Source organism: Pleurodeles waltl, chromosome 4_1 (genome assembly GCF_031143425.1).
Source record: "Pleurodeles waltl isolate 20211129_DDA chromosome 4_1, aPleWal1.hap1.20221129, whole genome shotgun sequence".
NCBI lineage: Eukaryota > Metazoa > Chordata > Amphibia > Caudata > Salamandridae > Pleurodeles > Pleurodeles waltl.
The window spans coordinates 1,004,359,838-1,004,374,702 of record NC_090442.1 but is presented as its reverse complement, the minus strand read 5'-3'; the positions used below and the strand labels follow the sequence as shown (position 1 = coordinate 1,004,374,702).

Sequence of the window (14,865 nt, the reverse complement as noted above, 5' to 3'; positions counted from 1 at the left end):
ATAAGTGAAATTAGCTACAAGTATTTTGCAAAGTACGTAAAGATTGTGCTGCTCAAGAATATTGGCCTTCCTGTGGGTTCCGGGCAGCATCCGTTATGCAAAGTGAAGGGTCCTCGTGCAGAAAGTAGTTAGGGGCCACTGAGTTTCGCATATCTCACACGTATTAATTAACAATGGCCTGAATAGGGCCCTACTGAAGGGCAGGAGGCCCTGAACCGTTTGCCCCTTACCCTGCAGGGGCTACAGGGTTATGCATTACACCCCTGTTCCTGGGCTATCATGCATTCCCTACCCCTATATCCACAAGCTGTATTCATCCCTCAGTAAATAGTATTTTGCAATAAAACATGTCTCAAATAACAATTCGCTCTATCATGACCTATTTTCAAAATATGTGTATGGGAGCATGAAGCCCAGCATTTTGTATGCGAGTGCATCACCATGTTCAGATTTTCTTCGCGGTTGACTCCACATTTGGGAGTGGTGCTTCAGCATTTAGAACATAGCTAAGGTTGTGGGGACTATGATTACTTTACCAGAAACCGTGCAAGACACACAAATAACTCAGAGGCGGCTTTACCTTTACAATACTAGTACTTTTGTCTTAACCACTCTGGGAAAGGAGATTGAACTGCGCTAGTCTTAGAATAACTTCATGTGTTTCACACTATTAAGAATCTGCGAGTAGCCTTGGAGTCAGGAATGACTACCTTCCCTCCCATCATAGTATCCTGTGATAATTGTGAATTTAACATTTTCCTTCTTCACTTCCTATATAGCATTTATTTGTGTGTCACCATTAAAGAACCTATTTTTTCAACTTAAAAGACTGGCTGGACACTGATTCATTAAATGTTATTATTTGCTCTAATGGGATCTGCATCTCTTCTCAATACCACCTTGCAAAGTAAGCTGTGGGTGGCATTCACTCCCTACCCTCAGGGTTATGTACAGGTAGGGTGACCAGGAGTTCCGGATTTGCCACAACAGTCCCATTTTTTCACCATAAAATTCATCGCACAGTCGGGGTGGGTTCATACTGCCAAGGTGGACAAAAATTATTTTTTTATGGATGGAACGGCGTCACACACATAATAGCGACATGTTTCATCATTGGCCAGTCCAACCCGCCAAACCAAGCTGATACTGGCTTGGCAGTCTCAACAGTAGGCCCACAGGAAAAAACAGCTACTTTTGGGGCAGGGAGATCAGAATAATTCTTATTCTGGTCAGTGAGTACCAGGGTTGTACAAGAATAACTAAAATACCTTGTGCCTGTCTAAAGACAATACTTTTATTAGTAACAGCACAATGTAAGGATAAAAACAAGTCTGTGGTGCAACAATGGTCTCAATGAACCAGTACACCAGAATCAATACCTTATGCAAATGCCAACATGTTTCGGCCTCTTAACAAGAACTCACTATGGAAAATCTTTTTTCCAGGAGGTCTTGTGGCCTTCGTCAGGGCAAAAGTCTAAGTCCTGTGTCCTACTGTCTGTAACGTGTTGTATTCTCATACATGCACCTAGGTAAGACTAACTCCTACCTGGTCCTCTAGGCATCTCCTAGGATCATATATCAGCAGGAAGGAAAAACAATTCATACAAATTAAGATTATGTTCCTTAATTATAAATCAAAAACACACTTCCTGTAGAACTGAAAAACACCACAAAACATGTTACATTTCACACTGCACTCTTTAAAACTGTGATCGTTCACAAATTCAACAGTAGTGCCAAGAGAAACGGATGAGAATACTGTCACAACTAATGAATAAATACAACCATAGAAACATAAACACAGTGCAACTTACCCTGCAAATGTCAGGGCAAGGCCTCATCAGTCACTAGGGGATGGAGTCCCACTTATTGTCACAATCTATATTGGTCAGAATGTATAAAATAGAACAGAACAACTGACACTCAGTGACAGTCCTTGCTTTCATGCTTAAAACAAGCTACGGGTCCTACTTGGGAAATCATAAAATCATACAGGTAGTCTTCATGGGGGCTTTATTAAAGGATCTTGTGAACATTCACTGATTCTTTAACCTTCATTTCAGGTAATCTGTTGTTTTTTATAATCTGACTTCTTCACTCATGCACCCCTGAGGTCCCCATCCTGTCAAACTCATGTTACCATGCTCTCGCTTTTGATGAGCGTAGATCTGGCTGAAGAAGTGCATCATCTTTTTCCTTTTTATGGTATCTCTTTTACCAAACCCTATACTAATATAAATCATATGTCCAGTATCATACCATATAATCATATTACCATTGTGTGGTGCCGGCAATTTTGTTTTGAAATACTTGTTAGTGTCATAATGCCACACTGACTAAGCACTTACATAGTTGTGTGGTATCAGCTATCATCATTCACACACCTTTCAACTGAATCAAGATACTGGTCCTCCACAAATTGGGAACAGAACCTTATGGCAATAGGACACTGGTCCTCCAAATGCCACCGTGGCCACCAGTCCCCCAGTGTTAACTATCACTGCCATACTAGTATGAATCATATCGCAAGTATCACACCGTATAATCATACTACGATTACGTGCTGCCGGCGATGATATTCTAGAATGCTTGATAGCTTTTGCTATTCTTATTATTATTATTGCCACATTGTCTCCGCACTCACAAAATTGTGTGGTAAAAGTTACCAGCATTCACACGCCCACCCACATTACACCCAAATCAAGCAGCTGGTCCTCCCCAACTCAGGAACGGAATCTTATGCCAATAGGACACTGGTTCTCAATATGCAGTGGTGGCTACCAGTTCCCACATGCTCCCGGTCAGAGCCCACCCTGCCCCCAACTTACCTCGTCAAAGCAGGTCCTCTATTTTTCACACCTGCTTAGGGCCCCTACATCGTCCTGCTGCTACTGCTATCAGTTTACTGAACAAGAGTTTATACCTCCATAGCCACTCCCCCAACATAGCCTCCATTACCCTTTGTGACGTCATATACACGCGCCACGGAGAGAGTCATGGGACTTGTGGTCCTGTTTGAATGCTGATCGGACTTATCATTCTGACAGTAATTCAAACCCTATGACTTTTAAAAAATGATTCAATCATGTAATTTCTTTCGCCCTTCAAAACTTATCAGGCCTATAAGAAGGGAAAACTTAATCCCAAATTGGCTTTTTCTTATAATCCTATTCTTACCACACAGTAGCGTGTCAAGATTTTTTTTATTGAGTCAACGTGGCCCAGGAGTTTTGCAGAAACTTGCACTAAATGTGTTGTTTTTTTACAGCAACCATGTATATTTGTGTATAATATATATATATATTTTTTCATAAATTACACAAGCGATTGCACTAGTGATCCAGTAGTTTTTTTATGACTGTCTAGGGGGTGTGTTTTTATACTAAGCTGGTCTCCATTCGTTATCTAATAATATCTAGTCTCACATTGGAAACGTCAAATAAGGGCCCATCGCACATCAAGCCGAGACTCCTCCCAATTCTTGTCTTATGTCCCATGACCGGAGTCGTATGTCATTCATTGTGACTAGTTCTTGAAATAATACCACCTAATCGCAACCTCTTGCAGATGTGTGCTAGGCCCAAAATTTCTATTTGCTTACCCCTCATTCAAATTATTCCAAGGTATTTCATAGTTAAGTCCATCCACATCAGTGTGCAGGTGAAACATCCACCTTTGTTCTATATAAAATAGCCTCCTTGTTGCAATCTTGTCTGGCCCCCTTAAATGTTCATCTACAAACCATTTGAAATCATCCATTCCATGTCCTACCTCTATAAAGTGGGGCATCATCTTTGTTGCTGTCTTCCTACACCTAAAGGTACTTCTATGTTCATTGATTCGTGTTTTCACTGATCTTGTAATCATCCCTACATTCCTCAGTCCACATAGAGATCTCAATATATACACCACATTTTTTGTGTTGCAGTTAGAGAAATGTCTTAGTTCACAGGGCTTCTCAAGCCCCAGGTCCAAGAATGTTCTCTTCTCTGCCAAGTGGCAGACATTACATCCCTCACAGGGAAATGGTCCCATGGTGCAGGGGAGATTCCAGAGTGTTCGTTGTGTATCTCCCTTTTGAGTTTTCCGTGGTCTGGTATGTACCACCTGGTCTCATATATTACTTGCCCGTCTGAACGAGAACATTGTTGTTTTCAGATTCAGTCCCACTGATCTCAAACATCTCCAATGTTTCCTTACAATCTTTTGTACCTCATTGGAGAGTGGGGTGTAAGTAGTTACACGTATTAAATGATCTTCTGTTACTCTATTATGTGTCTCAAATAAAGTGCCTCTGTCGCATGCCGTTTTGTCTGCAGTGGTTATCACATTTTTAGTGAGGATTTTCGCATGCTTTTTATAGTCTGTTTTCTGTGTGCAATTCCTTCTCAGAAGTAGAAATTGACCCACTGGGAGGTTATCATGTATCCCTTTGGATGGAAGCTCCCATATCGTAACAGATTATTTCTATTGGTTGGTTTATAATAAACCTCTGTGTGTAACCTCCCTCCAAATGCAAAAATTCTCAAGTCAAGGAAGTTTAATTTTGTGTTACTGATGGTACTCGTGAATCTCAGGAATCGGTCTGTACTATTAAGCCATGCACAGAAATCTTCTGTTGTTTCCCTGGATCCCCACCAGATCAAAAGTACATCTTCTATATATATTTTCCACATCTTGATGTTAGTATAATAGTGATTCTCCTCACACAGAATATGCGTTCTTTCTAAATGATAAACGTACAGGTAGGCTAAACTTGGAGTGAAGGTGCTGTCCATGGAACTCCCATGGATTCGCAAAAATAACTCACCTTCGAATTCAAAATAGTTGCAAGCCAGTGCCATATGTGCAGAGTCTAACACTAAATCCTTGGGTGACATAGAGTTCCACATGGTCTCTTGTAGGATGGTGTCTACTAGTATCAGTGTCTCTTCTTGAAGGATGCTGGTATACAGCGCCTCTACATCCAATCCAATCAGGAACTCAGACTCCTGAGCAAATTTCATATCTTTCAACATATTGAGTACTTCCTTCGTGTTTTTCAAGTAGGTTGGGGGTTCTCTGTACCAATGGCCTCAGAAAGCAATCGCAAAATTTTGATAACAGCTCCAGAGCTGAACCTATACCAGATTTGATGGGGCGTCGGGAAGAGGGTGCATCTTTTTGTGGACTTTCGGTAATATATAAAAGTAAGGGACCCCTGGTTTAGCATTCTTTAGAAACTGGACCTCGTCTGCAGGGATCCATTAGTTATCCAACCCTGTAGTTACCAAGAAATTGATCTCTTCCACTACTTCTGGGGTGAAATGATTTGGCAATCGCTTGTAATTCCTCTCCTGATTCAAACGTTTCAGGCATTCTTGTCTATACATCTCTGTTGGTAGGATCACAACAGACTCTCCTGTGTCTGCTGGTTTTATGGTGATCTCTTGGCAATTTGAAGGTTCTGTGATTGCTACCTGCTCAGCCTTAGTGATGTTCGGAGAGTATGGGCTGGGTGTATCTCCCAAATCATTGATAGCCCTATTTACCGCTTCTTCAAAAGCCAGGACTCCTGCTAGCTTCAGGTGGGTTGGTGGTATGAACGTGTTTTTTTTTTTCTGAGACCCGTATTGGTATCTTTTGTTGCTTTAGCCACAGTCACATCCTTAAAAATACCTTTAGACGAATCATCAGGAGGAAGCGGGAGACCTCACTTCTCAATTTGAAAATATCTGGTTTTGGAGATGGGACGAAGCCCAAGCCTTTATTCAATACAGTGAACTGTATCTCTGCTAGTTGTTTGTTACTCAAATTAATCACAACCATTCTCTTGTGGTGTTATTCTTTAGTCGTACGTGGACCCTCTTCTTCCTCTCCCTATGTCACTCCTTGGTCTTTCCATTTCTCTTTTCCCCTGTCTGGCTTGTCCTTAAAAAAGAGTGCCAGTACACTGGTTGCCACATGCCCATTTGGGACATCGGTGGCTGTGGGAAACCATATGCTGGAGGACACCCACAATTTTGATCATAGTAAGGCATAGGGCCCTGAGGGCCTTGTGCCCTATGGTTTCACTGTCTCCCCCGTCTGTTCTCCCTCACTTGGGAGTGTTCTCTGAGTTATCAGGATTCGTGGAAGAATAACTCCTTGATGATGAGTTTGAGTTCCTGTCTTCCCTACCATCGTAATCATCCGTAATATAGGGGTAACTCTTCTCTAAAAAGACATTCCTCTGGGCTTTCTGAAACTCCTGGATTTTTTATTTAGTCAAATAATCTTTGTATTCTTTAATTAGCTTATTATTTTCTTCCAGTTTCTGGTGCACTACCATGCTATCAATTGCCAATCTCTCTGAAATTCCTTACCTTCTAAGAAAATCCGAGGGGCGTTGGATACTATCAGATCCCTCGGGCCACATTACCTCTCAGATACTCTTCACAGGGACTACCTATATGATTTCCCAAGTAGGACCCTTAGCTTGTTCTAAGCATGTAGGCAGGGGTTGTAACTAAGTGTCAGTTGTTCTGTTCTGTTTTATACATTCTTACCAATATAGTATGTGACAATAAGTGGTGCTCGACCCCCTAGTGACTAATGAGGCCTTGCCCTGACATTTGCAGGGTAAGTTGCACTGTGTTTATGTTTCAGCGACTGTACTTATTCATTAGTTTTGATGGGATTCTCACCCGTTTGTCTTGGCGCTACTGATGAATTTGTGAACAATCACAGTTTTAAAAACAGTGCATTTTGCAGTGTAACATTTTTTTTGGTGTTGTTTGGTTCCACAGGAAGTGTGTTTTTGATTTGGAATTAAGGAACAAAATCTCAATTTATATGAATTGTTTTTCCTTCCTGCTGATACATGACCCTAAAAGACGCCTAGAGGAGCAGGTAGGAGTTAGTCTTACCTAGTTGCATGTATGAGAACACAACATGTAACAGACAGTAGGGTACGAGACTTAGACTTTTGCCCTGATGAAGGCCACAAGACTTCCTGGAGAAAAGATTTTCCCAAGTGAGTACTTGTAAAGAGACCGAAACATGTTGGCATGTGCATAAGGTATTGATTCTGGTGTACTGGCTCATTGAGACCATTGTTGCACCACTGACTTGTTTTTGTCCTTACCTCGTACCGTCACTAATAAAGTATTATCTTTAGACAGGCACGAAGGGATTTTAGTTATTCTTCTATAACCCTGGTTCTCACTGACGAGGACAAGAATCATTCAGATCCCCCTGTCCCAATAGCAGCTGGTTTTCCTGTGGGGCTGCGGTTGATACCACCAAGCCAGTATCAAATTGGTTTGGCAGGTTGGACTGGCCAATGATGAAGCATGCCACTATTATATGGGTGAGGCCTCTCCATCCATAAAAGAATATCTTTCAATGTAGAACCAAAAACGCAAGGGTGCTAAGCTAGCGGTGACTTTTACCTTGGAAGTATGAACCCACTCCACTGTGTGATTAATTTAGTAGTGGTTGTGAGTTAGTGGAATTGTGGGATTACTCCTCTCTCTCTATAGGGTATGGCGCTTTTTTTTCAAACCTGCTGTCCTGGCAGATTTCACTAAATTTGGCTTGTGACCAAGGTCAACTGAAAACAATGGGAGGCAGCTTTTATGTGTTCCAACATAACACTAGTGAGAAACTGTTACAGAAGGCAATTTCATAAGCAGGTAAAATGCTGGCCTTTAAAAAATGCATTTAATTTATTTAGTATCTTGTTGTCTTTGTTTGAGTGCTGTCATTCTGTGCCCCTAGAATTATGTGAAGTTGTGGTCCTACTTCTATTTTTGCAAAATGGCCCAGTTTTTTGTTTTGAAAATCTGGTCACCCTACATAGAGGGCCTCCGTTTTGTGTTCAACACCAGGGGAAGCCCCGGGACACGAGGAGTAAAATGCTCTGACTGTTACAACTTGAGCCAAGTAGCCCAACTGCCCCAGGTTTTTTTTAAACGTTCCCAAGGTAAGGTAAGGTAAATAAAACTGGCATGAGGATTGGTACAAAATTAGGTGTATGCAATATATAAAGTACTTTTACACTTTACACACTACTGTTCTACATCTTTTCACTTCAGATAATACAATGGATAAAAGTCATGAGCCCTTCTCTATCGTCCCTCTTCAAGTTCATTATAGTATAAAAAGAATATATCGTGGTGGCGTATTTCATAATTACTTTGTATATTTGTCATGTGCAACATATTACCACAGTCTTATTGCACCTATGCCAAAATGTAAAGTGCAAACTTACTCTCACATCTCAGTCAATGCGAATAAGGGCAAACAAGGTTGAGAGGGTTTTCAACATTAACTGTGTGATACACAGGGAGTGTTTTATTAACTCCAAGGTATAATATTGAAAGTAAGGCGGCCCTGGATCAGAATTCTTAAATTATATACAATAACACAGCCTTCAGGCTATACCCGCCATGAATGGCCCTCTTCAGTGTTAAACGCCCGAGTTGAAGACGAGGGGCTTAAACAAGGGAGCGAGCCTTTAATGGCGATATAGCCCGCTATGGCAGGCTATAAGGCTATTAGAACACTCACACCGTGAAGATAGACTTTTCTAATTAAAAAAACAAAAGTTCCCAGAAAACGAGGGGGTTGAAACAATCCCAGCCCCATGGCTCCGAAACTTTTGTTTCACAGCTGTTGCTGTGAATGTTCAATAGTTAAAAGCCGTTTACTAGGCCAAGGCTGTTAACTGTTGAACATTCAATGCAACAGCGGTGCAATAAGGCTGAAGTCAGCCCCTCGTCCTCCCTGGGTTTGGCTAGACTGCTTTCTTCTTTCAGCTGAGCCGGGAGACCCAGGAGCTGCCCAACCCCTTTTGTGGCTCCAGTGACAATGTGAGCTATGGGAGAAAAGGAGGAGGGAAGGCTCCTGTGTGCCCTGCTGCACATGTTCTTCCTTTCACTTTCCTCTGCCCAATCCATATACTTTGGAGTTTCAGGGGAAAGGGAGAGAAAGAAGCTGTGTATTAGGACACTGTAATGTTGACAGCAGATGGCCTATTCCGGCTTTTATCAGCCAATGATGACCCATTGTCTTCAATGGCGATCTCAACATTCCAGTATTCTAATTTCTATTATTTTCTCCCTCAGGAAGTGTACTGCAGCTTGCTATGATGTGAGGCCACTGCTGAACCATTCAAATACCACGGGGATTATGGAGTAGATATATTAAATGCATCTGATGGATGTTGTGGATGTAACCAAGCAGAGATGTTACAATTAGCTTAGCCCAGATTCCCTTTAAGCTGCCACCCACTGATCCCCGGGCAACAGGACCTTCCATGACATCACAGAGCAGAACTTGTCCAATAATACACACTTGTATCTCTTTATAAACAATTGGTGTAACATAAATAAAACCAAATCTACAATACCAAAACCACATTCCATGTCCTTAAAAACTCAAAATTTCAACAACATTTGAATGACTATGAAACGAAAAACTCCACATTTTCTGAAACTTCACACTATGTATATTAGCTCCAAGTCCATACGAAAGGAGGTAAAAACACCACACACTATGATCACAAGCACTCCTCTCCCTCAACTCAAACCAAATTTGTCCCAATTAAAGCCCCAAACACCCATCCCACACTGGAAAATCTTCTGGTTAAACTAACATAAACAATACAGAAGTGGCATAATCTGCAAACAGTGCAATCAAAACACCCACACCCACAAATACACATACACACACACACACACACAGAGTAAACATACAGCCACAACAAAAACGTAGCAAATCTCCTACAGCTGGATACTGAAACGACACAAGCATTTAGCAAACTCTCCTGTTTAATTCAAATTCTTTTTTTTCAATGTTAACTAACCATGATTCTCAGTGACATCTACTCATCCTTCTGCCACAACATCTGCCTACGTGTCAAAACATTACCTTGCATGTGAGAGATCTTGTGCATGGTTTCTTCGTCTCAGGATCTAACACTCCACAGTGTTTATTTGGATCAAATACCCTTTCTGTTGAAATAGAAAATATTAGTTTAAGACATGGGTTTCATTTAATGTTCAAAGTAAAAGTTTACAGAAGCAGTAAATTATTAGCAAAAGTAGCCCTAAACATTCACTTATGCAATCTAATTGCAGAATGTGGAGCTGAGGCACTGCAATATTTGGTGGTTCCTACGTCTCTTGAAGAGGATGGGAAACCACGGTTTTGGTCAAGCAAAAGATGCGTTTACAGAGCGCGTACCACCTCCTGAGGAGGTGATTAATGGCTACGGTCCAGCTCTGCCTAACTCCAAATGACCCACTTGACGTATATTAACAAATCTGAATTTTTTTCCCCAAGCTGCCCATGTGGTGGTAAATCACACATCCATTGCTTCATTTCTAAAACAACACTGCTTTATTATTTTTATACATAGCTGTTGAAGCAATAAATATTTCATTTTGCTACGTTTCCCTGGAAGTATGGTGTAGTTTAATAAATAGGTTCAATTCCTTAGCGAGTAATGCTTTTCTCACCGCAATGCTGAGCCATTTTTGGAGGTTTGGGCTCTCTGATCATAAGCCTTCATAACTGTTTTTCACAAAAGGTAGACAAGCCAAATGTTTGTCTTTTTTCCCACATCATGAAGATTATAAAGGTGCCCAGGGCTTGTGGTTTCCATTGGAGGGAACTGAGAGGATAGCTTAAGTATAGCAAAATCTTTTTTTTGTGCTGTGCAAGAAAGTATATGTTTCTTTTCTGAAAATGGCACCAACAAACGTATTGCTGTGCAAAGACCAATATCTTCCCTGCTTTCTGGAACAGGCAGAGTTGTAAGAAACAAATATAAATGTTAACCATAGTTTTTGCATTTTGCTAATTGGTAGTCCATTTTCCTGGTTTCAATCTACTTGCGGTTTGTAGGGGAAACAGGTGTGAAGACCACAGGTGAACCTAGAAAGCTATTCATTTCTGACAGCTAGACAAAATGTTGAAATCTGCAAGTGTGTAAATCGCTCATGGTTTTCCCAAAGAAACTAACCGCTGAAACAAAAAATGATGTTAAAAAATAGGGAAAAAACTGAAATAGCTAACAATGTTTTTATCTATAATTTTTACCCGGATGGTTGATTTACAAATGTTATATACTGTTATGTTCATCAAACCATGCTGGTGGCAGGAACAGATAGCGCTTGTTTTGTGTAAAAACACACAATACTCAGAGCAAACAAATTAGGTGAAGTTTATAATGATTCTCAGAAATGTATACGGTAAAATATAATGAATGAAAACTGCATATGAAGAAAATCTATGTATTTTTTAATGTGCCATGGATGCTAAGCTTAGAAATAGTGGTTATTTTTTCAACCTCGAATTTGAGCTTACTTTTACTGTCATGTGAGTGGGCATTTTGCCAAGTGTGTTCTTTCCTGCACACTTGCCTCTATCGAGAAGCCATAAATGTAGAGAAATTCAACTGATAATAACAAATATTCTAAATTCTGTATTTCCACTCTTCTCCTGATAAAAAAGCTTCCACAGTTCTGTGGATAGGGCTATCACTTACAAAAAGATCCCAAAAGGTGACATGGTATGAAATATGGCTCACTTTGGTTACGTGGATGGTTGCAAAATTTGGGCATGGGCTCGACCCACGGAAACCTATGGAATTTAGACATTCCTGAAACCCAGCCACCCAGGGGAGTGCAGGGTGGAATGATGAGCCTTAATCCCATGCTTTCATACTCAAAAGGCCTTACAAACCTCAAACTTTGGCTAAATTCAATCACTTTTCTCACATTTCTGGAACCTGTGCAGATTATCGAAACCTCTACCATCCACTGTTCCTGCACGTCCTCTGATAAAAATGGTACCCCAATTGTGTGTACGAGCCTATCCATCACAACACGTAGGGCCACAAAATATTGCATGGAAATATTCCATCATGACTAATGAACAATTTGGCGATGTTGGTAGTTGCGAAATTTAGGTCTGAGGTCGGCCACCACCCATGGAAACCTAGCAAATCCAGACTTTTCTGCTAAACTAGACACAAAAACAAGTCCAGGGTGGTAGGGCTTGCTGGATTCCACTACATTTTCTTTCCTAAAATACCCTATTTACCTCACACTTTAGCTGCAATCACACATTTTTCACACATTTCTGTGAGGGAAAGTTTCAGAATTAACGAGGATCCACAAACTTCCCACCATCCATCCTTAACACACTTCCCCCAATATAATTATAATTCACTTGTGTAGGATGGGCTACTGCCTACATTAGGAAAGGGTCCAAAAGAGTTGTGGAGACATTACATTTTTAACACTGAAAAATTACCCATTCTGGCAATGTGGGTAGCTGTACCACTACCATTTTAAATCTGTCTAACCCATTCATGTCTAAAGTGAGACATCCAAGAGAGTCCAGAGTGGTGTGATTAGCGTGGAACTCACTGTGTTTTCATACCCAGAATGCTAGGGAAACCTCAAGCTTTGGGTAAAATTTTTGTCACATTTCTGAGAGGGAAAGTTTAGGAATCTGCAGGGATCCACACAAATTTTTACCATCCTGCATTGTCACTCTCCTCCCAATAACAACTGTACCCTACTTGTTTGGCTGTGCCTAGCACCTGCAGCAGAATGGATGACCTTATGAGGTCAATGTGGTATTCGCATGGGGACTGGATTGGATTGTTCCTGTTGTAGGCGATGCTTACACCATACTTTTTTTCACCATTTTTCCTGAAGTTTAGTGGACTTTCAAAACTACCCCCTAACCCTCTGATGGGGCACAAAAACTGTTGTGCCCTGGGGGGGAGGGAGATTACTTCCCAATGACCAGGGCCCCTTCCCAAAACAAACTCCCTGGTGTTTAGATCCCTGCTTGGGGTTCATAGCTCCATGGCAATTCTGAAGTAGGGATCCACATTGCAGAAGTACTGTTAAAAACGGAGCATCTTCTTTCCTGCACTACATGTCCTGTACAGATCAGTGCAAGGGTAATTACGCACCAGACCACCAATTTAAGTGACCACATACTACTATAATTTTTGTTTACTATGACATCAGCGTGCTGCACATCAAAGTAAACAACAAAAATCAAAACAGGATGCCAGGGAAGCTTTTCCTTTGTGTCCTGACTTTGATTTTTAGAAAGAACATAATTCTGATGTTTGTACCAGAAGGTTTTTTTAAGAAGTGTGGTGGATGCACCATTTAGGTCCACCGCACTTGGCAGGCAATGCGAGAATGTGCTTAAAAAAAAATACACAGAAAACTGTACTTAAATGGGGGTGGGGATCATGCCTCCAATATAATTGGTTTGACTGTGTCAATTAAATAAAATCTAACATGTAAACCTTGTAATATAAGATTGCATATATCAAGAAGCAATGGAGTGGGGGTAGGGATGATATGTACAGTGCCATGTCACATACCAACCCTACCACCTCTACAGTCCAAACCATCTCAACCATTGTTAATATTCTGTGTCACTTGGCACAAACAAAATAAAAACACATTTCCCTCAATGCAATGTGCTTGTATGCTGAAACATTCCAAATTGAATTAACTTTTCAATTTTCCTGCGATTTTAGAGGCCATGCCACTCGAACTAAATCTCCCACAAAGGAGCTCATGAATGACGTTATTGAAGATGGGATCCGTGATGGCATGTGTGGGCAGGAGTTATGATTTGTCTGTCTAATTATAACTAATTATGGTGCTTTTAAAAGTTTGCATTTCTAATACAATGCCATTATATAACTGTGTTTTTTCAAGGAATTTGAAAAGTTTTTGTTAACATATACTGTGATCATATGAGCGCTAGTAATCATAACTTACTCATAGTTGTTTTCTATAAATTTTTGTGGTTGGTCCTGTGGCCAACACTCGTGACAACACACTTCACTTCCATGAACTCCGGTCTAGACCATCCCCTCCCACCACACAACTCATTACACCCAACCTGCAGCCACAGCCATGGAACCCAATACCCTCTGTCTTTGGCTGTGGCTTCACAGCCCACTGTGCAAAGCCTCCAGCTAAGCCCTACATCCTTTACAGAACCCACAAACCAAATCACACAGAACCAAATGTATTTTCTTCCTTCTTTTAAGTTTTCAGACTTTAACTGAAGTCGGAGGCCTCAAAGAAGACATTTAGGTAGAATCAAGCCCTTGCTAACCATCACCTTTCAAATAACAAAATGGCACCACCAAAATGTAGCATTATTTGTATTACATCCTGGGGACATTCAATATCGAGGTTACAAACTCCTGTGCTATGGATAATTTGTTGTACTGGGAGTTACCTTGCATCTGGGTATTTCCTCTGAAGTGTTGCTATTTGGATATGGACTCTGCCTTTTTGGGTGTTATTAGCAAAATAGCCTTGTACCAGTTCTATGTGGAATCCTGAAACAGGGTTTTACCTGTCATTGTCTGCTCTTGGTGTAGACGCTTAAACTGTTTTATACTGAATTTGGAAAATACACTGAATATGGATGTCTCATGTGATTTGCTTATTCTACACTTGGGTGCTACTCCTAAGTGATCCTATTTAAACTTGGATATGAGGTATAAGCTGTTCTGCCCACTAGGTGCAGGAGGTTTTGATCTACTTTATTCTATGACCTGCCTTTTTTTGTACCTCAATGAGACAATATATCACAGAGGTTCCCTTTAGTTTGTTTCATACTGCGTCTTGGAGCTTCTGCAAATTATTTCATCCTGGGTCTGCAGGCAGGTTCTTTTCATCTTGTTGGGGCATCAAAATATATTATATATATTATATTTTATTTTGTCACTCTGTATCATGTTATTGCTTGCAAACTATTCATCCTGCACTTCGGCGTGATCTCATACTGAACTTCAGAGCTATTTTCCATCCGATTCTGTATCTGGGTACTGTACTGA

At 40.8% G+C, this 14,865-nt stretch overlaps 1 protein-coding gene across 2 annotated transcripts in view; it reads right to left on the bottom strand.

Moving 5' to 3' along the window:
- The window catches only part of ATXN7L1 (ataxin 7 like 1), a 530,170-nt gene that overhangs the window by 450,307 nt on the left and 64,998 nt on the right, over positions 1-14,865 (bottom strand). For both annotated transcript variants that reach the window (XM_069229851.1, XM_069229852.1), the window contains exon 4: positions 9,897-9,979. In XM_069229851.1, the coding sequence (XP_069085952.1) occupies positions 9,897-9,979 (83 nt within the window). The remainder of the gene's footprint in view (positions 1-9,896; positions 9,980-14,865) is intronic.